The sequence below is a fragment of the Carica papaya genome, chromosome 4 (assembly GCF_054855325.1).
Source record: "Carica papaya isolate Zhongbai chromosome 4, ASM5485532v1, whole genome shotgun sequence".
In the NCBI taxonomy this organism is placed as follows: domain Eukaryota; kingdom Viridiplantae; phylum Streptophyta; class Magnoliopsida; order Brassicales; family Caricaceae; genus Carica; species Carica papaya.
In genome coordinates this window covers 795,001-816,152 of record NC_142312.1, presented here as the reverse complement: position 1 = coordinate 816,152, position 21,152 = coordinate 795,001, and the positions used below count along the sequence as shown (strand labels likewise).

The 21,152-nt window shown below is 34.9% G+C and overlaps 5 protein-coding genes across 11 annotated transcripts; 3 read left to right on the top strand and 2 right to left on the bottom strand.

Annotated features, from left to right (window-relative positions):
- Nucleotides 1–1,395: 1,395 nt before the first annotated feature.
- Nucleotides 1,396–3,209, bottom strand: LOC110814418 (RING-H2 finger protein ATL32-like). Its single transcript, XM_022041886.2, has one exon. The coding sequence runs from the start codon at nt 2,652–2,654 to the stop codon at nt 1,524–1,526; it is 1,131 nt and encodes a 376-aa protein (XP_021897578.2). The 5' UTR covers nt 2,655–3,209; the 3' UTR covers nt 1,396–1,523.
- A 1,036-nt stretch (nt 3,210–4,245) lies between these two features.
- Nucleotides 4,246–5,002, top strand: LOC110814372 (histone H3.2). The gene has a single exon (XM_022041802.2). It carries the CDS (start codon nt 4,351–4,353, stop codon nt 4,759–4,761), a length of 411 nt encoding a protein of 136 aa, XP_021897494.1. The 5' UTR covers nt 4,246–4,350; the 3' UTR covers nt 4,762–5,002.
- Nucleotides 5,003–5,696: 694 nt separating this feature from the next.
- Nucleotides 5,697–9,404, top strand: LOC110814408 (protein MIZU-KUSSEI 1-like). Of its 2 annotated transcripts, none has more exons than XM_022041874.2 (2): nt 5,697–5,923; nt 8,071–9,404. In XM_022041874.2, exon 2 carries the CDS (start codon nt 8,351–8,353, stop codon nt 9,056–9,058), a length of 708 nt encoding a protein of 235 aa, XP_021897566.2. In that variant the 5' UTR covers nt 5,697–5,923; nt 8,071–8,350; the 3' UTR covers nt 9,059–9,404. The 2 variants fall into 2 exon arrangements, with proteins under 2 accessions (XP_021897566.2, XP_088073258.1); XM_088217132.1 differs by lacking the exon at nt 5,697–5,923 and having other exon boundaries at nt 8,387–8,526; nt 8,628–9,404.
- A 1,894-nt stretch (nt 9,405–11,298) lies between these two features.
- Nucleotides 11,299–16,034, top strand: LOC110814388 (uncharacterized). The gene is made up of 8 exons (XM_022041834.2): nt 11,299–11,668; nt 11,775–11,888; nt 12,050–12,276; nt 12,884–13,095; nt 13,184–13,286; nt 13,471–13,841; nt 13,921–14,419; nt 14,825–16,034. Exons 1-8 carry the CDS (start codon nt 11,518–11,520, stop codon nt 15,962–15,964), a joined length of 2,817 nt encoding a protein of 938 aa, XP_021897526.2. The 5' UTR covers nt 11,299–11,517; the 3' UTR covers nt 15,965–16,034.
- On the bottom strand, nt 16,006–20,436 carry LOC110814331 (putative glucan 1,3-beta-glucosidase A). 6 transcript variants are annotated; one of them, XM_088217129.1, is made up of 12 exons: nt 20,150–20,435; nt 19,857–19,963; nt 19,620–19,711; nt 19,376–19,491; nt 19,143–19,262; nt 18,582–18,767; nt 18,090–18,248; nt 17,584–17,753; nt 17,332–17,484; nt 16,849–17,201; nt 16,482–16,661; nt 16,006–16,341 (listed from the first exon to the last, which is right to left on the bottom strand). In XM_088217129.1, the coding sequence occupies exons 3-12, from the start codon at nt 19,693–19,695 to the stop codon at nt 16,256–16,258; spliced, it is 1,599 nt and encodes a 532-aa protein (XP_088073255.1). In that variant the 5' UTR covers nt 19,696–19,711; nt 19,857–19,963; nt 20,150–20,435; the 3' UTR covers nt 16,006–16,255. The 6 variants fall into 6 exon arrangements, with proteins under 6 accessions (XP_088073255.1, XP_088073252.1, XP_088073251.1 ...); XM_088217126.1 differs by having other exon boundaries at nt 19,620–19,747; nt 19,857–20,435; XM_088217125.1 differs by having other exon boundaries at nt 19,857–20,435.
- Between the last annotated feature and the right edge of the window lie 716 nt (nt 20,437–21,152).

The window sequence follows — 21,152 nt, the reverse complement described above, 5'->3', positions numbered from 1 at the left end:
TATATATATATTTATTATTATTATAATTATAATTATCAACCAACGGTCAAAATGTTTGATGCTAATCCGAAAATCAATAAACCAAAAAGCGGTTGTGGGCCCAAAAGCAAATGATTTTATTGATACAAATAATTATTTGTTTTTTTTTTTTTTAAGTAGTCATTTTAGTGATTTTTGCTAAAATTAATTCATAGTTTTAAAAAAATTTAATTTAATATATAAGCTACGACATATTTTAATTATCTTTTTATGTAAGTGAAGTACAATATTATATATCACGAGATATACAATATATCGGTTTTTTTTTTTTATAGATTATATGATATTTATTTATGTATAAATAAAATAATATAATTTATCTACTATAAGATCTCGAGACTTTCTTTGATATTTGGTAAATAAATATTTGTTGGTGGGATGGTGGGAGGAGGAATAAGAAGATAAGAAAGAGTTGGTGTGTGTGTGTTTGTTTTTTTTTTAATATTTAGAATAATAAAATTTATATAAAATATCACGTGATATTTATTTATATAATAATTAATTAAAATATATCACGTACAAGTAACTATTAAAAAAATAAAATGAATTAAATTTTTTAAAGATAATAAGTATTATGAGTAAACTAACTATTAAGCTTTAGATTTGACTTTTTTTTTCTTTAAATAATTGGGTAAATTATAAGGTGTTATTTTGGTCCAAGCCAAATTATAATTACATTGTTTTAAAAAATTTACAATATAAGTTTAATTAATTCTTAAAACAATCAATTAATTATCTTTTAGAATCATATATATATATATATATATAATATTAAATAATGGTACACATAAGATAAACAATTTATTTTTTTGGTTAATTTCCTAACTTTTTGTTAAGATCACGATATATATATATATATATATATGTCAAGTCAACTATACATGATGACCCATTTAAAAATTTTGAGCAAGTAAATTGAAATCAAATCACCCTTGAGTAGATCCAGCCAAAAAAACATTGAATTTCGAGCAATTCAATTATGAAAATTAATGTTCAAAAGGAAGTTAGGGGTTAATTAGTGAGTTAATTGCTAATTTGTCTAATTAAGTTTGTTTAAGCTTATTGACCACCTACTTCTTAATGTGGCAAGTAGCTTATTGACTTTATAAAAATAAAGTACAAATGCACATTTTGACCGTATAAATTTTATATTAAAAATTAAAGCTAATACTTATTAGTGTATGGTAATTAAATTTATTAATATAAATATAAATATATTTATGGTAATAAAAATATATAATTTGATGGTGGCAGGACCAACATGTACTATTTTTACAATGTCAACTCTTGCACGAGTTCAAAATGAAATTACAAAGTCAACCCGTGTTTTCATCTCACTCATAAAAATTTAAAGAATATCAAAATATAAATATTTTATTTTAAAATTTATTTAATTACTAAAAATAATAAAATGGGCCAAAATAATTCCTAAATTCCTAATCAACCCCGTTGCAAACAGGAGTTTACAGCTATGCCTATGGGTATCAAACGGGAAGTCTACCGGAGCTTGACTCGCCCTGTTCAACCTTCAAATTAAGACAGTTTAACGGCACGTTAACGGACGTCAACGCCGTCCTTACGTTCGATGACGTGCTATATTCTGCATCGCCTGCCACGAAGGTTTTCGGAAACTTGACGTTGACTGACTTCGAAACAAACGGCGGAGTCATGGAAAACACCCAGCGGTGTGGGTACTCACCACCGGTTCTACAATTACCTTTCGTTGAACTTCCCTCGGCTGCCAAAACGACGTCGTAGCTCATGGTCCTTTTCAGTTTCACCTTTGCCACCACCAACTTCATTGCTTCATCGGACAATCTCAGCGTGTATATCTCCGTGCTCTCCCCGAGTTGGCCAAGGGAGTGGCCAGTCGAGTGCGACCGCGGAAACTTCCACGACATTCCTGGCATTACTGGTAGGTTCTGCTTCACGGTGGGCTTTATTTCCCCTGCCGGTAATTCACTGGTTTCGTCTTGGTTAACATTAATGGCGACGTGATTTTCCGATTCATTGACAGCTCGAGCTTCAACATGACTTGACTCGGCATCGGACTCAACAGAAGGATACTGTGCAGCGTCTTTACAAACTTTTCCAGACTCGGGCTTTAACTCAGCTCGACAAACAGGGCACGTAGTGTGAGAAGCCAGCCAAGCGTCGATGCAACCCAGGTGGAAGACGTGGCTGCACTTGGGCAACAAACGCAACGTTTCATCATCATCGAACTCACTCAAGCAAACCGCACACTCGAGAGACCCTTTACCCACCCTGAGCTCTTTCACGGAGGAGTACAGGAAGACCGGGAAGGTCTCGACCACGTCGCGATTCAACCCACGTCGTCGGGACCGGGAGACATCAAGAGAGATATTTCCGGATCCGGCGGAAGCAGCCACTTCTGCGCACTGTCGGAGATAGAAGGATACCAATCCGATGGCAAAAAATGCGCCGACGAGGATGACGACAACTATTGCCATGGCGGGATCGAAGGTGTTGTAGAGCCCGTATGAGTTTTCTGGAGTATGGGTCTGCGCATTGGCTCGGTAGAGTATCAGTGCCACGTGTAGCCATCCGATTGCCTGGGCGATGGTTTGGCGGCTGGAATCGACTCCGGACATCATCAGCCGGGAAAAGGAAATTTAGTGACAAATGATTCGAGATTGTAGCTGGGTCTGAGGTTTTACTGTTGTTTATCTAATAGATACAGATAAAAGATATATATAATCTTGTTGATGGAGCTCTGCACGTGTGGTCTCCTTAAGTTGCAGAGAATATAACAAAGGAAGAAGGAGAAGAGAGAGAGAGAGAGAGAAAGAGAGAGGATTGAAGTCTCGGGACTGATGATTAAAAACGGCAGCCAGGTCTGCAGTTTTACTGCTGTTGATCTACAAGAGAGAATTACAAGATTCTTAATGGTGGTCCGCGCATATCTTTTTCTGGTAAAGTTGCAGAGAATATAAAAAAGGAAAGAGGGGGAGAGAGAGATGGCAGTTAATTGCCGTGGGCGGGAGGAGAAGGGAATTTGCAAGTGGTGGCGGCTCCATAACCGCCAACAGTTTGACCACGTGGCGGAAAAGTAACCGCCGGCTGCTGAGTCGGCCGACTTCAGCTTAAACACATCATTAACACCTCGCTTGTTTGCTCAAGAATCTCTTCTAATTAATCTTTTTAGTTTTTTTTTTAATAATTTGGTTTATCATCTATTAATTACCGTAATTAAATTATTTTTGATAATTTATTTAGTAAAGTAGATATAACGGACGTACTAATTAAAACTTAGTTATAATAATTAAAAATAAATAAAAGGTTAAACATTTATGATTAAGCCAGTAGGAAAGTCTTTTAATTAAGTTATAAAACATGGTGGTTTTCACTTTTCACTTTTCACGTTTTGCAAAATGGGAAAAATACTGGGGGGGGAAGATGGAAATATTTAAAACTGTGGGCGTAGGTGGGTTTGGGGCACAATCGAAAATATGAAAAGTAGAGGGATGGGTTTGAAAATTAAAGGGTTTGTGGGGCCATCTTTTGTTGTCTTGCTTAACCGCTTAAGGGATGATCAGCTTATGGATTTGTCTTTTACAATTTTCTCATCTGATATCTGATGCTACCTTCGAATTCGCTTCTATCCTCTGATGATAAATAAATAAGAATAAAAAATAAAAAATAAAAAATGTCTTTTAATTATTTTATCCACAGGCTATAATAAATTAGATAATATAAAATAAATAAATAAATAATTATATATACATATATATTTGTGTAATTTCATTTGATCTTTAATAAAGAATTAAAATAGTTTTAATTATATTTGGATAACTTAAAAATTAATTTAATAATAATATTAAATTAATTATTTTAATTGATTAATTAAATTAATAATAATTTGTTGTTATTAATTTTGGTTAAAATTATTTTTATAGCGTTTTTCTAAAAAATGAAAAAGAATTTATAATCTGATTTCACACGAAAATTTCAAAATTTCATTTTGAACCAAAATTCTCGGCGCCAAAAATTGCGAAGGATTTGGCGCTCTCTCATTGGTTAATTTCGGTTTCACGCGGATCGCCGATTGTGTAAAGTCAGCATTGAAATGATCTCAGCCGTTGATTTCAGACGATGTGCAAAACCTCCTTCACGCACCGCGAAAGTTTGAAAAGTGTCGAATTCGAGACTTCCCGCCCATCGCCGACATTATATATTCTTCTTCTCGTTAAGCGTTTTCCTTCACCGCTTTCCTTCGCTTTTTTCTCGAGAAACGAACGAAGTAACAGGAAGCTAAATTCTCTCTTTTTCTTTCGATTTTTGTTCTATTCCATGGCTCGTACTAAGCAAACCGCTCGCAAGTCTACCGGAGGAAAGGCTCCAAGGAAGCAGCTGGCAACTAAGGCGGCGAGGAAGTCTGCCCCGGCGACCGGAGGAGTGAAGAAGCCCCACAGGTTCAGACCGGGGACCGTCGCTCTTCGGGAGATCAGGAAGTACCAGAAGAGTACTGAGTTGCTGATAAGGAAGCTGCCGTTCCAGCGATTGGTGAGGGAAATCGCGCAGGATTTCAAGACGGATCTTAGGTTCCAAAGCAGCGCCGTCGCGGCTCTCCAGGAGGCAGCTGAGGCCTACCTTGTTGGGCTTTTCGAGGACACAAACCTGTGCGCAATTCATGCTAAGAGGGTTACTATTATGCCCAAGGATATTCAGCTTGCCAGGAGAATTAGGGGCGAGAGGGCGTAAGGCAGGAGTAGGTTTCTGGTCAATGTTTCTTTGGTTTAGCATTTCGATTAATGGCCACGTTAGGGTATTAACTAAGTGACGATTGTATAAATTCATGGTGGGATTTGGTGTTTAGAATTGATTCTGCATCTAGTTTTAGCTGGTACTCTTGTTTTTGACGGTAGTGTCTTACTGCCGTCCAGGTGTTTGTTGAAAGTTGTAAGTGGAAATGGTTTTATATCAATCAACTTACTTTGAATCATGCTTTCCTTTGTCTGTCGAGATTACCTTGAATGATACCACGCTATCATATGCATTGTTTCAATCAATCGCATTCCTATGGAAGCTGGTGTTTCTCTTAAAATATTTTTGGTAACTCATCTATCCCAATATATAATCATGTGTGGCAACAGATTCTGCATATTTATCCTTCGTGTTTATCTTCGCCTTTTTACAGTACTAGATTATTAGCTGAGTTTGTTTGGAATCTAGATGGTTGAGATTGATAATTATAATTTGGCGTGAAAGCTACTGTGACTCTTAGTGGGTGATGTTTGGGTTTGCTCTTGTGATATTTTACTGTTCTTGCTATTTATAGCCGACTATTTCAGATAGGCGTCTCAGATTCAACTGAAATTATTCTGAATCTGTGCTAGTTGATTTGATTACAGTAGTGGCAATTTGTTATTCATGGTTTTTACATTTCTTCTATTGCCCGAACTGTATTCAGACTTATCTCAATTCAATTTTTTAGTGGCTGCTTAAGATTTTTGTAGATAGCGGTACTTGATTTTGTGCAGGTTATAATTCCCTTTTTTTATTTAATTTTAGAGAAGCAAAATGCCCGTTGCTTATCTTGCTTGAAACTTTGTAGGTTTCTTTTTGTTCATTTCTTTTGTGTGTGTTTATGATTTTGGTAGACTAATGCGAATGGATAATGTTCAAGTTACGATCTCTGTTTTGTTTATGTGCAGACAGGCAAGACAGAGGCCCTGTTATGTGGTCTGTCTCGGCAGCGGCAAGGCAGGAAAACTGGTTGGTCGTGGACAAAAAACACGGTCTCCCGAGACACTGATGGGCTGGCCTTGCAGGAAATTAGTACAATGAAATGCTGTAGCTCGTTTGGAGTCTTCCCATATCGTTTCCATTCCGCGTCATTATAATGCCATTTACAGCTCGATGGGTAAGTATTTGCTAACTCCGCATTCTTCAAACTTTTTTTTTTCAAAATCAAAGTTTTTATTTATGGTATTTGGGGGAATTAGTGGGTTCGTTATTGCGCATGATTATTGTCATCTTCTCATCATGCATTTCCAATATTAAATATGTTCTTTTTGAGCTTTTTTTTTTCTTCTAAATATTTTATTTTCCAACTAAATGCCAACAACTGTCCAGACAGTGAGATGGCACACCTTGGTTTGTCGCGGCGTTCTTGCATCTCAGGTCCTAAAATAGCATATAAATGAGTTATGTTTATTTGAAAATTCTCAATAGTACCCTAATCAAGATGTTTATTAATAAAGAAGAATACTTTTTCGGGGGGTAAATATAATTTCATGCCATTATTTTGTATTTTTTTTTGTTACAGTTTATTCTTTGTTGTTATGTTTTTGTATTTGACATAACTCAAGTATATTCACATGTATTTGGTCTTCTAAATATAAAATATGTGAATTTCGGTACTAAATCAATTAAAACTGAAAAAAAAAAGGACCAAAAGAGTAGATCACAATGGTAAAATCTAAATTTTAGTAAAATGACATTACATTGAAACTGTATGATATTTTCTTGAATAGGCCTAAGGGAGCCAAAACCTTGCTTAGCATCTACTTTTTAGAAGTTTATGCAACGAAGTCCTTTTTATTTTGTTAAAATAGTTTAGCCTTTTAGCAAAGTTTGCTTTTTTACATGCATATTTGTTATTGAGGCTGCACGATTGGGTAAGAAAATTTATGAATTTTTTGTGTAGATTTTGGGGAAAAAGACTCTATTCTCTTAGAGTATATGAAAGAAAAATAAAGAACAAAATTATTTGATCTCTTGTCATTTTATGGAAATCTACATGTGGAAAGGGAAAATGAAAAGGACATTAGTGGAGGAAACCAGGCTAGAAAGTGAACCAACTGCATTTGTTTGGTGCTATTAATTGCCATTTTGCCCTCAAGGTCCATCTTAAATTGGGCATCATCTTTATCTCGTTTAGCTATATAGAATACAAAACAATTGAGAGCGAAATAAAATCTAGTGTTGTGCTTTTGGGTGTTTTTTTAAGTCCCCACACTTGGAGGGTAGGGTCCCAAAACTGGGCAAAAGAATTGGTTAAGAAGATTCTTGAAATAAATTAGGAGTTAAACAGTTGTAAATTTGGAGTTGTGTTGAGCTCGGTATCCTATGGTCTAATGATTATATAGCGTGTTACGTGGGTAGGTCTGTGTCGTACGGAATCTTTTTCATGCCTATTTCTTTGCATTTTCTTAAGCTCAGCACCATTTTGGTTTTCATTCATCATCAGAGATAAAGAGCATCCCAATTATGAAGTGATTATATGTATATATATATATGTCTATATATATAAAAAAGTACATGCCCACTTATTAACTGTTTCTCTTAAGCATCTTTTTCTTTATTTTAATATTCATATTTTTTTTGTTGTGGAATTTTTAAATTAGAAATTAGCATCCTTTCTTTGCTTTCCACACCTTCCCCTCATTGACAAGGGGAAGAAAAAGACAACTGCCATACGAACACCTTTATCTCTAAATGTGTAAGCAAGGGGAGGAAATATGAGATGAGAATTCAATATTGTATGACTGGCTTTTTTTTTTTTTAATTACTCATTTGTTTTGTCTCATTGTTGGAAATGGTCTAAAGTAATCTTCGTTTTTTAGTAGTAAAATCAAATTGAGAAGTGAACTTGCACAAGCATGACTTGTCCTTCATAACAAGTTAAATGAACATGCATCAAGAAATAATTTACTATTGTTAATGGGTTGCTAATTTGATTCTTTCATGTATCATATATACTATTGTTTCCTTTACTTTCTTGTACTAGATTTGTCTGGCATGGCTGCTATCTCATCTTAGGGAGTGCTACTATGCTGTTTTTGAGCAGTAGTTTTCTAATATCTTATAGTATTTTGATAATCTTTGTATGGTAACCCTTTTAACTACGGCGGGCAGATTGACTCTGAGGGATCATATTTTGTCATTTTGGACTACTAAATTTGCAATTGATTACGTGCATTTAACAACATCTTGACATGCTAAATAGTTGAATTTTCCAACTTTGATGTCTGAAGAACCACTAACCATTCATATTTTTATATGTAGTGAGTAGGTGAAATGGCTTTTATTTATAAAATAAAGGGGGATATATAAGGTCCTACGGTTGGAAGCTCTTGTGACCCATGATCTAGAAGATCTTTTATGGAGAAACGCTTAAATTTAAAAGAAAACATGCAACTCTCTTCCCTGACCAAACCATACAAATTAAAAAGTAGATGTTCATTAGACAAAATTTTTTAAAGGAAAAATTCCCTTTCTTTTTCTATTTATACCCTAATGAGTCACAACCAACCCTCACCCCTTCCCATATTCCGCCAAAGGCACCATGTCCTATCATACAACCGGTGCCACTACTATCTCCAACAGTGTCACCACAGTAGACTGCCAGAAACAAGTCCGATCATGGCGGCTTCTACGCTCTCTCATGGAGTTTCTCATCCCAAGCTGCAACTGCACCTTCGTAGATGATCCAGAAATCAAACAAGAAGAGTACCTCCAGAGGTACAACTCTCCAAAATCTTCCTTCAATACTTCATCTTCTGTAATCACAGGCACCATATTTGGATACCGAAGAGGGAAAGTGAGCTTTTGTATCCAAACAGGCACCAAGTCCTCGAGCCCCGTTCTCATCCTTGAACTTGCAGTTCCCACCACCGTTTTAGCCAGAGAAATGCAAGGTGGGAATCTTCGAATAGCTCTAGAGTGCACCACACAAGGTCACGCCAACTCAGATTCTCAGTCTCTTTTGTCTATGCCGGTTTGGACTATGTACTGTAATGGAAGGAAAGTTGGATTTGCAGTAAGGCGCATAGCGTCAAGAGGTGATGTTGAGGCGCTGAAGCTGTTAAGCTCAGTTGTCGTTGGTGCCGGAGTTATTAAGGGCAATGAACTTGGCCGGGATGATGAGCTTATGTATCTGAGAGCAAGTTTCAACAGGGTATGTGGATCATCTCACTCTGAATCGTTCCATTTGATTGACCCAGAAGGCAATACAGGGCAGGAGCTTAGTATCTTCTTTTTTCGCTCAACGTGACTTGAGAGTACTTCTCTGACTTGGAATGTCCACGACTGCTGTTTTTTTTTTTTACTGATTAGTTACAGCAGTCCTAATGAATTGCGAGAAGTCTCCTCAGCCACTAAAGTCCCATCCATGGAGGTTTTAATTTTAAGATCTGCTGGGCATGTGAAGGTGTGTCAACCTGGTTGACACTTGAAAAAAAACTTTGGTTTTCTTTCCCCCCCCCCCTTTTCATATCTGTTTTTTAAATGGACCCTTGAGCTTTTTGAGCTGTGCTTGATCATAGCTTTTAACTGGTGTACATGGTCTACCAATGCTTTAATTATATCAGGCATTTGTTCCTCGAGAACATTTGATGCTGTATTGCGTGTCAACCTATACATATTTAAATACCCATTAGACTTTTCTTATCTTTTTTTTTTAAAAAAATTTGTTGTGGGTTCTCAAAATCTCTCTTGGAAAAAAACTGGTTACCCTTTTTCTTTCGTTCTTAGGGTAATTGAGATTGTGTTATTAGGTTTGGAAGCCATGAAACTGCATACGTTGCCAATCTAGTCTTCTCCTTGCTATTATGATCTGCAGGAGGCAGCACTCTTTTGCTTAAATTTTGGTTTCATGTTATTACAATCCATTACACATCTTCTTCTTCAAAGTGGTGATTGCTTAATATTCAAATATATACATACATATATATATATATATATGTAATTGCTAATTTCCAAAATGGGGAACCGACCCATATTTGCTATGATGCTTTACCGCCCCAATTACCCGAAAATCCCCGCCCCTTCTTTGCTACCAAACAAATAAACTTTCTTCATTGAAATATATAATTAATGAAATATATAAAGTTAAATGAACATATAAAATAATCATAGTTAACCCTTTGCCTCTTTGTCCCCGTAATATATGTATATATATATGTATATATGTATGTATATATGTTACAAAGAAAACCCATTCTAAGAAAAATTATGTACAATGTACCCTTTTGTTAAGGCATTGTGTATAGTATTTATGTATTGGAAATTTGTTGTTGATTAAGAATAAGGTTCATTAAGTCATGATTGTAAGGAAAATTATATTTTTATGTGTAAGAAAATGTAAGTTTTTTATTTTTATTTTATAAAATAATAAAACCAAGTTTTTAATTTAATTTTAAGCAAAATTAAGATCATAAATTTTTAATTTCATTAATTTTAATTAATTTTTAAGTATAGTTTCTTGATTTAACTTTTATAAAATAAATCATAAAAACATGCTAACTTAAATTTTATAATTGTATTTAAAATTTTGTCTACTTTATATTGTAATCTTATTTTTATTATATATAATTAAAATTCAAATCAAATTCAACCTAAATATACAATGATTTTATAAATTTTTTTAATTAATTTAATCATGCATTATACATTTTATGATTACTTTTTTTTTATTTATAATTTTTTTGTAAATCCAATACGTACTAATTATATTGTAGGGTTCTTCCTTTCATATCTTTATTAAAAATAAAATAAGATCAAATTTCATTCGCATTTTCCAAATTTTTTGATGAGATTTGAATTTTTTATTTAAATTATTTCTTATTATTTGTGGGGTATTTCTTAGAATGGAAATATTGGGAAATAAATCATTGATGCAAATTAATTATATATGTATATATATATATATATACATATTAATCTTTAGGGATTTGTGGGGTTCAAATGATATTTTGGTTCATAAAATCTTATGTTATATATTCATGAAGCTCCATTTGGGATTAAATAAAAAAAAAAACAGAAATAAATTAAATGTTGAAAAAAAAAATACGAAATAGAATATATATATATATATAAAACTTTTTCCTTCTTATAATGAATGCGTTATTTTTTAAATATTTGATAGAAAAATAATATTCTTGCTAAAATATTTTTTAAAAGTTTAGTTTTTTATTTTCAATAAAAACTGAAATTATTAAAATATATTAGAAAATTTATTGTTTAACACAGTATATATTATCATTAATTATTAATTAATTAACATAAATTTTTATATATTTTTAATGTATCTAATCATGATATAATAATTTCAATTTTTTTATTAGAAAATATAAATAACTTGAACAATTGAAATAAAAAATATTAAAAATTAGATTATGACAAAATAATATTAAAATTTTAGAAGTTAATTTAGTAATTTATTATTAAATTTAATCCCTATTATATATTTTTTTAAAAAAATTAAGAAAGACTTGTACGAATAAGGATCGCGCGATTTACAACTGGAAAACCAGAGCTTCTTCTTCCAGCATCTAACAGTCATTTGGAATCTGGTAGCTCGCACGGAAGTCACTCAACAACGTTGATTTGTCTCTCTATCTCTACCTTCTAGTCAAACACGAGAATGTTCGGGTCACATCATTATCCTGTTCTGTATTCCATTCATGAACTTCTTAGCATCCATCTCGACAGCGCAACAACCAGGTTGTTCTCATGGGAAGAAATAAGCTCTTCTCCATCTTCAAATTCAAATCAGATTTACGTAGCACGCGGGAAAGTCTCCTCAAGGATCGAAATAATGATGTCCATCAAGATGGGCAGCACAGTTCTGTTTTTAAATTCTTTCGGCATTTCATGTCTGGAGGTGATCTTCATTTATTTATCTTGTTTGTTTGAACTTATTTTTCTTTTATCTGGGTGAATTTTGTCTTCTTCTTCTTGTTCCTCTTATTCTTTTAATCTTGGAGCAGATAAAATTAATGGGGGTTCAAGGTTGGAAGAAGAGAAGGTTCGTTCATGGTTATACGCCTTAGCTCAATCGGAGAAGGATTTGGTCTTTGAATACGTTCGATCCACTGAAAGGGGTGAGTTCATGATACTGTTTGTTTGGATTAGAAGATCAATGCGCTGGTTATATTTGAATTTTTGTAACGTGTTTGATGAAATGACTGTGAAGCAGATTATATGTCTCTTTGTCCTTAATCTTGTTATGGTGACTCTGTTTGTTCTTATGAATTTTGATTAGGCTTGAGCTTTGCCGAAGCTGAACGTAGGTTAAAAAAATACGGGCCAAATATTCCTTTTCAATATGAATTTCTTCGCTGGTGGCATCTTCTGTGGAATGCTTTCTTTCATCCATTCAATATCATTTTGATTGTCCTATCGGCATTGTCGTACATAACAAGTGATACTCCAAATGGGGGAATCATGCTGCTATTGGTCTTCATCAGCGTGTCTCTCCGGTTTTACCAGGTAGTCACTAGCTTAATTCTTAGACTCGAGCTGGTTTCATAAATTTATTGTGTAAAGAGTTTTTTTTTTTGTCTCTCTCTCTCTTTCTTTTCCAGTAGAGAGTTTTGGGCGTATCTCTGAGACTAGAGTTGAATGAGAGATTACATTTCTAATTTCTAAAATTCTTTTATAGTGAATCCAAGATTCATCCTTTTTGTACATGGTTGAACACGAATATCCTTGTGTTGTTTAATTTTTCTACATATTAACTGTTCAAGAAATTTAGTCTCTCCTAATAAATTCCTTAGATAATATGTGAAAAACTGAAATTTTAACCAACTGTTTTATGAGCTTAAGTTGATAAAAATTGATTCAATATATATTTATACACTAACACGTTCCCCTATGTGCATTCCCAAAAATTGGAAGTGTGATTATTGTCTATTATATCTTGTGTATAATTACTTTTAATAAAAATAAGGTGATGGCTAGGGTTTAAACACTAAACTTAGATTTTGATACCATATGAAATCAAACAATAACCCTGAAAACCTTAGATTGATGAGAAATAATAGAATTATTATTTCTAACAACACAATCTCCAAATGTTTTTTGAAATACCATCCAGGAATGCAGCAGTTCAAAGGCAGCCATGAAACTTTCAGAATATGTAAGATGCCCAATTAAAGTTCAAAGATGTGCTGGAAGGGTTGTTCAGACTGAATTAATAGTCCAGGTAGATCAAAGGGATGTTGTACCAGGAGACATTGTCGTCTTTGAGCCTGGGGACCTCTTTCCTGGTGATGTGAGACTATTATCTTCAAAACACTTGGTAGTAAGGTAAGCAACTTCAAAGATTTCCTATTATATTCAGAAGGATTTCTCAGTCATTTCCACATTATATTATCACGTATTGATTCTTCGACAGTCAGTCCTCATTGACAGGGGAGTCCTGGATGACTGAAAAAACAGCAGCAGTTAGAGAAGATCAGAATATTCCCTTGCTAGAGTTAAGGAATATTTGCTTCATGGTGTGTGCCAATTTGTGCATTTATGAGCTTTTGATACATATGGTGTATTAGTTTCTGCTAGGAGTATCAGCCAGCCATATTATAGATAGATAAAAATATACATACATCGATACATGTGAACATAAAAGATATGCTTTCTTGATGTAAATTGCTAAAAATATATTCTGACCCTGTGCATATATAGGGAACAAACGTGGTATCTGGTAGTGGAACTGGTCTGGTTGTCTCTACTGGATCTAAGACCTACATGAGCACTGTGTTTTCAGATATAGGGAAGAAGAAACCACCAGATGACTTTGAGAAAGGCATCCGGCAAATGTCTTACGTGCTTGTTGGTTCTATCCTGATTGTAGTCATAATCATAATATTGGCTGATTACTATACATCTTTTGATTGGAGTGGAAGTATTCTTTTTGGTATTTCTGTTGCATGTGCCCTCACTCCTCAGATGCTTCCTCTAATTATCAGCACAAATCTTGCTAAAGGAGCACTTGCCATGGCCAGAGAAAGATGCATTATCAAAAGCTTAGACACCATAAGAGATATGGGATCAATGTAAGCTTTATTTACTTGAAATCAACAGCTGTGCTTTCCTGATTTCCTAGATTCATTTGTAATTGCTGTTTCTCTGCAGGGATATCCTGTGCATTGACAAAACAGGGACTCTAACCATGAACCACACCATCATGGTTAATCATCTGGACAGCTTCGGATCACCGAACGAGAATGTCTTACGCTTTGCCTTCCTCAACTCTTACTTCAAGACTGATCAGAAGTATCCGCTAGATGCTGCAATTTTAGCATATGTATATACAAGTGGATACAAGTTCCAGCCCTCCATGTGGAGAAAGATAGATGAGATCCCGTTTGATTTTATTCGGAGACGAATGTCTATTATTCTGGAAAAAGAACCAAATACAGAAGACATAAGCAATCCATTTCTTGGCAGATTCATGGTAACAAAAGGTGCACTTGAAGAAGTAATGAAAGTTTGTTCTTTTGTTGAGCATTTTGATAGGGGTGGAGTGACACGTTTCTCTCTAGATGACCATCACAGGATTCTAGATATGGTAGAAGATCTGAGCAATGAGGGACTGAGGGTTATAGGCGTTGCAATAAAAAAGCTAAAACCAGTGAGTTTGGACCTCCCTTCTTTCCTTTTCTCTCTCTAATATCTGAATTTCTTATTATTATGGGGATCGAGTACTATAATTTCATATGCTTATGGTGATAATGAATTCAGAATAATGTTTTCTTATTTAATAGTTAGTCATTTTTTAAAAGACTGAATAAGAGTCCAATCACCATGCACTCGAAGACACAGTATCCTTAATTCATTTACCTTTAAACTCAGTCAAAGACAGTCAAGTAATTTCATCCAGTAAATATAAAAGAAGAAAAGATACCTTCTAATGTTTAGGACATCTCAAGTTCTGTTCCTGCCAACATTAGGAAATTGGTAGTGAACTGAAATTTTAGTCAGCTAGCTAAAAAGTAGGTAGGAGAGTGTCTACTTACAGTTTGTAGTCATGTTGCAGGAGACAAGTGAGCTTGGTATGGCAAATGAGCACACTGCTGAATCAGATATGGTGTTCCTTGGCCTCATAACATTCTATGACCCGCCTAAGGACTCAGCAAAGCAAGCTCTTTGGCGATTGGCAGAGAAGGGAGTAAAAGCTAAAGTGTTAACCGGGGATTCACTTTCTTTGGCAATAAAGATTTGCAAGGAAGTTGGCATCAGCACAACTCATGTAACTACAGGACCTGAACTGGAGCTACTCAGCCAAGACTGCTTCCATGAAACTGTTAGGAGAGCAACAGTGCTTGCTCGGCTCACCCCTTCTCAAAAACTCCAAGTTGTACAATCACTACAAACAGTTGGTAAACATGTCGTTGGTTTCATGGGTGATGGCATAAATGATTCACTAGCACTTGATGCTGCAAATATCGGTATATCAGTGGACTCAGGAGTGTCAGTAGCCAAAGATTTTGCAGACATAATCTTGCTGGAGAAAGATCTCAATGTCCTTGTTGCTGGAGTAGAACAGGGTCGTCTCACTTTCGGCAATACAATTAAGTACATAAAAGCATCAGTTATTGCTAATGTAGGAAGTATCTTGTCTCTTCTAATAGCAACTTTCTTCCTTCGTGCCGAGCCACTGACTCCAAAGCAGCTTTTAACACAGAACTTCTTGTCCAGCATTGGCCAGATTGCGATTCCATGGGACAAGATGGAAGAAGATTATGTGAAAACTCCTCAAAGATGGTCTATAAAAGGGTTGCCTATGTTCCTGCTATGGAATGCTCCTGTCTGCACCTTCTCTGATGTGGCTACTCTTCTATTCCTTCTGTTCTATTACAAGGCTGCCACTGAGCCTGAAATCAAGTTGTTCCGTTCTGCCTGGTTTCTCGAAGGACTTCTCATGCAAACATTGATTTTTCACCTGATTCGGACAGAGCAAGTCCCCTTCATTCAGGAAGTTGCTTCCTGGCCTGTAATTTTTTCTGCAGTCATAATCTCCAGTACCGGCATTGCAATCCCATTCACACATATCCTGGGATTCACGGATCTCCCTCTTTCTTATTTTGTGTTTTTGATAGTACTTTTTCTGGGGTATTTCATAGTTGGACAGGTAGTTAAGAAAATTTACATTTTTGTGTATGAAAGATGGCTTTAATAACTGGATGTAATAATATGATAGGAATTTCTACAAGAAGCTGCAATAAAAGTAGGAAGAAATTCTTCCATAGCTATCTTATTGAGAGCCAATGGTTAACTCGCAACCTTGTTGCTTTTACAAAATGCATTTTATTATCAGGGGATTCACTTGTCTAACAACAAAACATCTGCAGATTTGCAGAAGAATGAATATAACAATGACTAAAACAGACTTCAAAAAAATAAGGACAACAAGAAAAAAAATAGAGCATTTTTAACTCTTGGTCATATTCAACTCAGGAGAGATTTCTCACAATATTTGACGCAGATATAACCATGAAAATACCAGTCCGAGCGGTGTTAGAGTGTTGAAAATTTTCAGGCTTGGGGAACTACCTGCGTGAAAATGTTTCACACGGTGATCAAATAAGGAACACATTTTTAATATGAGTCTAGTACTGAAGTAGCAAAACTTTAAGGATTAAAGACCTTAAAGATTTCGAAAAACGAATAACAGATGAGCTTAAGACTTTTACCAAATGGAAGATAGTTGTTCTTAATGTTCCATTCAAAGTCCCAGTGCTTTCTATCATTTTTTAGTGTCCAATATGCCCACCCGAAGGAAGCTGCATCATAGACCCCTAACTGCGCCCTTCCAAAATCTTGATAATCTGTCTGAGATCCACTGGTGAAATTCCATTCATTCACCCACTCGCCTGAAACAATTCCATTTTCATTTCATCTCTAACAATATCAAATCCCTCTACATTTACATAGTTCACAGTACGATTGATCTAAAGACAATATTTTTTTTTTCCCTGCTACATAAGAAGTTTATCAGCAGTAAATTGATAAGTGGTGAAGTTTAACAGTTTCACAGAGGAGAGTCGAAATTTGAATTACCAATAAAAACAAGCGGACCATTGGCACCATTCAAGGCTTGGAGTTGAGATTCCCTACTTTTATATATAAATTGGATATTATCCACAGCGCTCATATTGACAAAAAAGGTGTCAAAGAGGTTGTAGTAATGCAAATCAACCACTATGTTATGTGAGCCTACATTGGCCTGATAAAGTTCCAAAGGATCAGCATTGCCAATTCTCTGGCAAATTATCACATAAGCTGTTGGCGAGTATTTTCGTACAATTTGGTACCCTTGTTTGTAATATGAAACTAACACATCTAGTGGAACTGATGCTGCAGAGGGTTCATTTAACAGCTCAATTCCTAGCAAGGCAGGGTGCGTTGCATATCTGCAAACAACGATTTCATTGTAATTTTGGAAGTGGCTCCATCACTAATATCAAATTTTAAAAAACAACTTTCAGAGAACCGCACACAGCAGAGAATGCAACATAACTCTATTTAGTCCTTGGAATTTACCTTGAAGCTAGAAAATCTATAATGTTTAATGTCTGTGAGATGTAATCTGAAGTAGGCCAACCAGTTGTGCCATCTCTACTAGCACTATGTTCCATTCCATTTTGGGATCCAGGGGCAGCATGAAGGTCAATTATGCACTTTATGTTATAGTCTCTGCACAATAGTTTTCACCCATATACGGGATCTTTCAGAAGGAAGCACGAAGTTTAAGCTGTGAAACTCGAGACAGAAACATGGGTAAGCAAGACCTACTGTGCCCACGAGAATGCATTATCCAGAGCTTCTAAAGCTCCTCCAACAAAAGGAGCTGGAGGATTAGGATCAAAAGCAATCCACCAGCCAACAGGTATCCTCACAGCATTTATTCCATGTCTATACAGAAACTTGAAATCTTCTATTGTGATAAAACTATTTCTATGTCTCTGCAGTTTTACCAGAAAAATGGCAAAAAGAAAATCAAAGATACTGACAATCATGTTATGGTTGTATAAAGTTGCAGGAATTTCTGAGGAAAAAAATGCAAAATAAGACACCACGTTAAATCTTGTACCTTCTGTCATAACTATTCCCTGCTATTACCAATTAGATATGCAAGGTAATTATAAAAACACATGTAAGTTCGGGACTGGTCAGCACTATTTTTAAGGGTTTATGATCGTGACATGAAGCATAAGTAAATTGATTAACGAGTCAAATGGAGATCATGTTTGAAGAAAGGAAAAAGAAGGCAAGAATTATTTATGAAAAGGTACGGTTACCCGGAGAACATCTTTTGCCTTATTGTGTCCATATCCATTTGCAAGCTGGTAATCTCCATGCAAGTTATTAGCAACAATTGTCATTTCAAAGGTTGCGGAGTTTTCATTCCATCCTGGTGTCCCTGGATAGTCTGCTGTAAGCTGATTTCCTATGGTAACCTAAACAATGAAGTGTATTCTATCATGTTTTCTGTTGGAAAATTTGTCATGTCAAGGATCAAGACAATCTGAGATAACCTCAAATTTTATCTAGTAGACCCACCAATCACCATGTTCAGATAAAGTGAATTTTTCCAGCACCTAGCAAATTCAACCACCTTAGTTCACTTTTCAGATAATTGCAAAGGGGCCAAATTCTCCAAATCTCAGTTGTCCAAAACATGCCTAATCTCATATAATGTCACACTAGCACAGTTAATATGTTTTTATTACTTATTCTGATTGTCATCTTCAAGACCCTCTAAAGAAAATGCAAATAAGTAAGAATCATACCTGCAGGTAGGGCCCATTCTTAAGTTTAATATGAACTTGGTTGTTGTTTTTTCTTTCTATTTCAAATGTTTCTTTTGTTGAAGGTGATTCTGCAGTTGCATAGACCGAATTCCCTTCACCGTCACATGTTAGAAACTGGCCTTGATAGGTACGCAACTGAAATTCTGATGCAGAAATTCTCCATAACTGCAGGAAGAGAAACTATACATATTAGTACAGTTTTTTCAAGAGACCGAAGCCTCATGGTATATGTTCAACATGGTATAACAACCATTCAAAACCATGGATACATCCGATTCAAGCTTCATGGAAATCTAATCAGTAGTATAATGCCAATACTCTAACTCACGTTCTAATCAATCTGCCAGGGAGAGAAAATGGTTCAATCTCAATCTTTATATTCCTCAAGAAACAGCTGAACACCAAATTTAACCAACTACTGATAAGATTAAGTACTTAGCAGATCCTTTAGATCATATCACCTATGTGAGATTCACTACTCCAGTGACACAAACAATAATCCTATAAGATAAGCAGATCATTTTCTTTCGAGAACCTTACCGTGAATGTTTCCCATAAAGACGCAAAATCTTTATCAACTGAAACCCCTGCACCACCCCCATTTTCCGAGGATGCATATTTCTGTGCAGTGACTGACTTGAATTGGACTTGTGTCCCATCCTACATTTTAATACCAACAAACTACTAAGACAAATTGATTATGAAAAACACAAAGGAAATCAAACTCGTTGAAAAGCCAACAGAATTGATTAAAAAGAAGAAGCTCAACTCACAAGCATGTCTCCGTTGGGAATGCCATCAAAAAGAGAGGGCTTAATCCAACCCTCAATAACCAACCACCCACCTAAATTGACTCCCCTGACCTTAGAATTTCCACGCAGCCCCTCAACTAGAATTTTTGGAAAAACAAAAGAATAACACTTAACATTACTGGGTTTGTATTGGTACAATAGCATTGTCGATAAACAGTGAAAGAAATCAAGAAAAAAGAAGTTAGCAGTGGATAAAAGCGTTTACCTGAAAGTGCTGCAGAGAAGATGAGCCAACAAGAAAGTGAAAAAGTAACTATCCATTTGCTAAGAACAAGTTCCATGGATAATGCGGGGTCCCTAGTGCACCAAAAAGGGCCAAGATATAGAATCCATCTACTAAACAAAAAAGGGTTAAAGACCCCAGATGAAGAAAAGATTAAAGTTTATTGAAAGACTCTCCCTAAAAAATCACTTGGGAGAATCTCTCCAGTTCCTTGCTTACCAATCAGTTAATACCAAATTCAACCTCGCAAACAAGCATATCGTTTGATATGAGATCTTGGGTTTAATTTATTGCATTGATCAGATATCTTTGTTTAATCCCATCTCCTTGAACCAAGACAAAATAAAAAAATCTCCACTAAATAACATGGGAAGAAAAGAACAAACTTCTAAAGTGTTAAAAGAATAATAAAAAGGGGAGTGAAAGTGCTGAAATGGAAGTATAAGAAGACTAGAAGGAAGAGAGAGAGAGAGACAGAGACAGAGAGAGAGAGGGAGACGGAAAACAAAAACCTTTTGCGTGGATATCTAATGGTGTACTGTCTTGTGGGGTTTCGGTTATTTTCTTCATTAGGTAAGATAGAAGAAGGTAGTGAAAAGTTCAGAGCTTTTTTTTTTCCTAGAGGAAAAAGTTCAGAGCTTTAAGCAGAAGAAAAATGGAGATAAAACCAGGAAGGGTGAAGATAATTTGGCGGATGGGAAAAGAACCGCTTAGTCCTTTATTTGTAACTTCTGCTCTGCGTGTTCACTCCTCTTAGCCTTCCATTCTGCCTTGAGACTCAAAGAGACAAGGGACAAGAAAATCATAACAACTGCTAAAACTTTGAAAATTAATTTAGTAATTTATTCTAAAATTTTTATGCATTTAAAATAGTAAAGTATATATATATATATGTCACTTAGGTTTACAAAGTTTAATAACAAAATCTTCTAGCAATTTATTGAACTACAACTTTTATTCTCTACAAAATTTAGTGTTAGATCAAAATAACTATATATTTGTTCTAATATTATAGATTAGTAATTAAATTATCAAAACAAACCATTTTACGAATTTGATTGAACTTTCTAATATCATTTTTCGACGTAATACATATTAATCTTGCACTATATAAAAGTCGAAACTTAAATTCGATCTAACTTGCGAGTTACCGACTTAGATAACTACACGAAGCACTTAACAAAAGTAGAATAGGTTAAACTTGATCAAGTTATTGTTGTTTTGAGGTGAATAAGTAATTGGGAAGGCAAAGGGAATCTCTTATCTACAACCGACCACACCACATCTAGTGTGGGACTCTCATATCTCTTCACTTTTTTACTCCAATCATACCTTTTGTTGACTCTGATCACCTCTTGTCAAACATCAATCTACCTAAATATGTTTATCAAAATAAATAATTATATAATATATATATAGAGAGAGAATTTTATAGAGAATTTAATATATCAGTTGTGTTATTTTATATTTAAATAAAAGATTTCATTCGTAAAATAAATTATTACACTTACGATT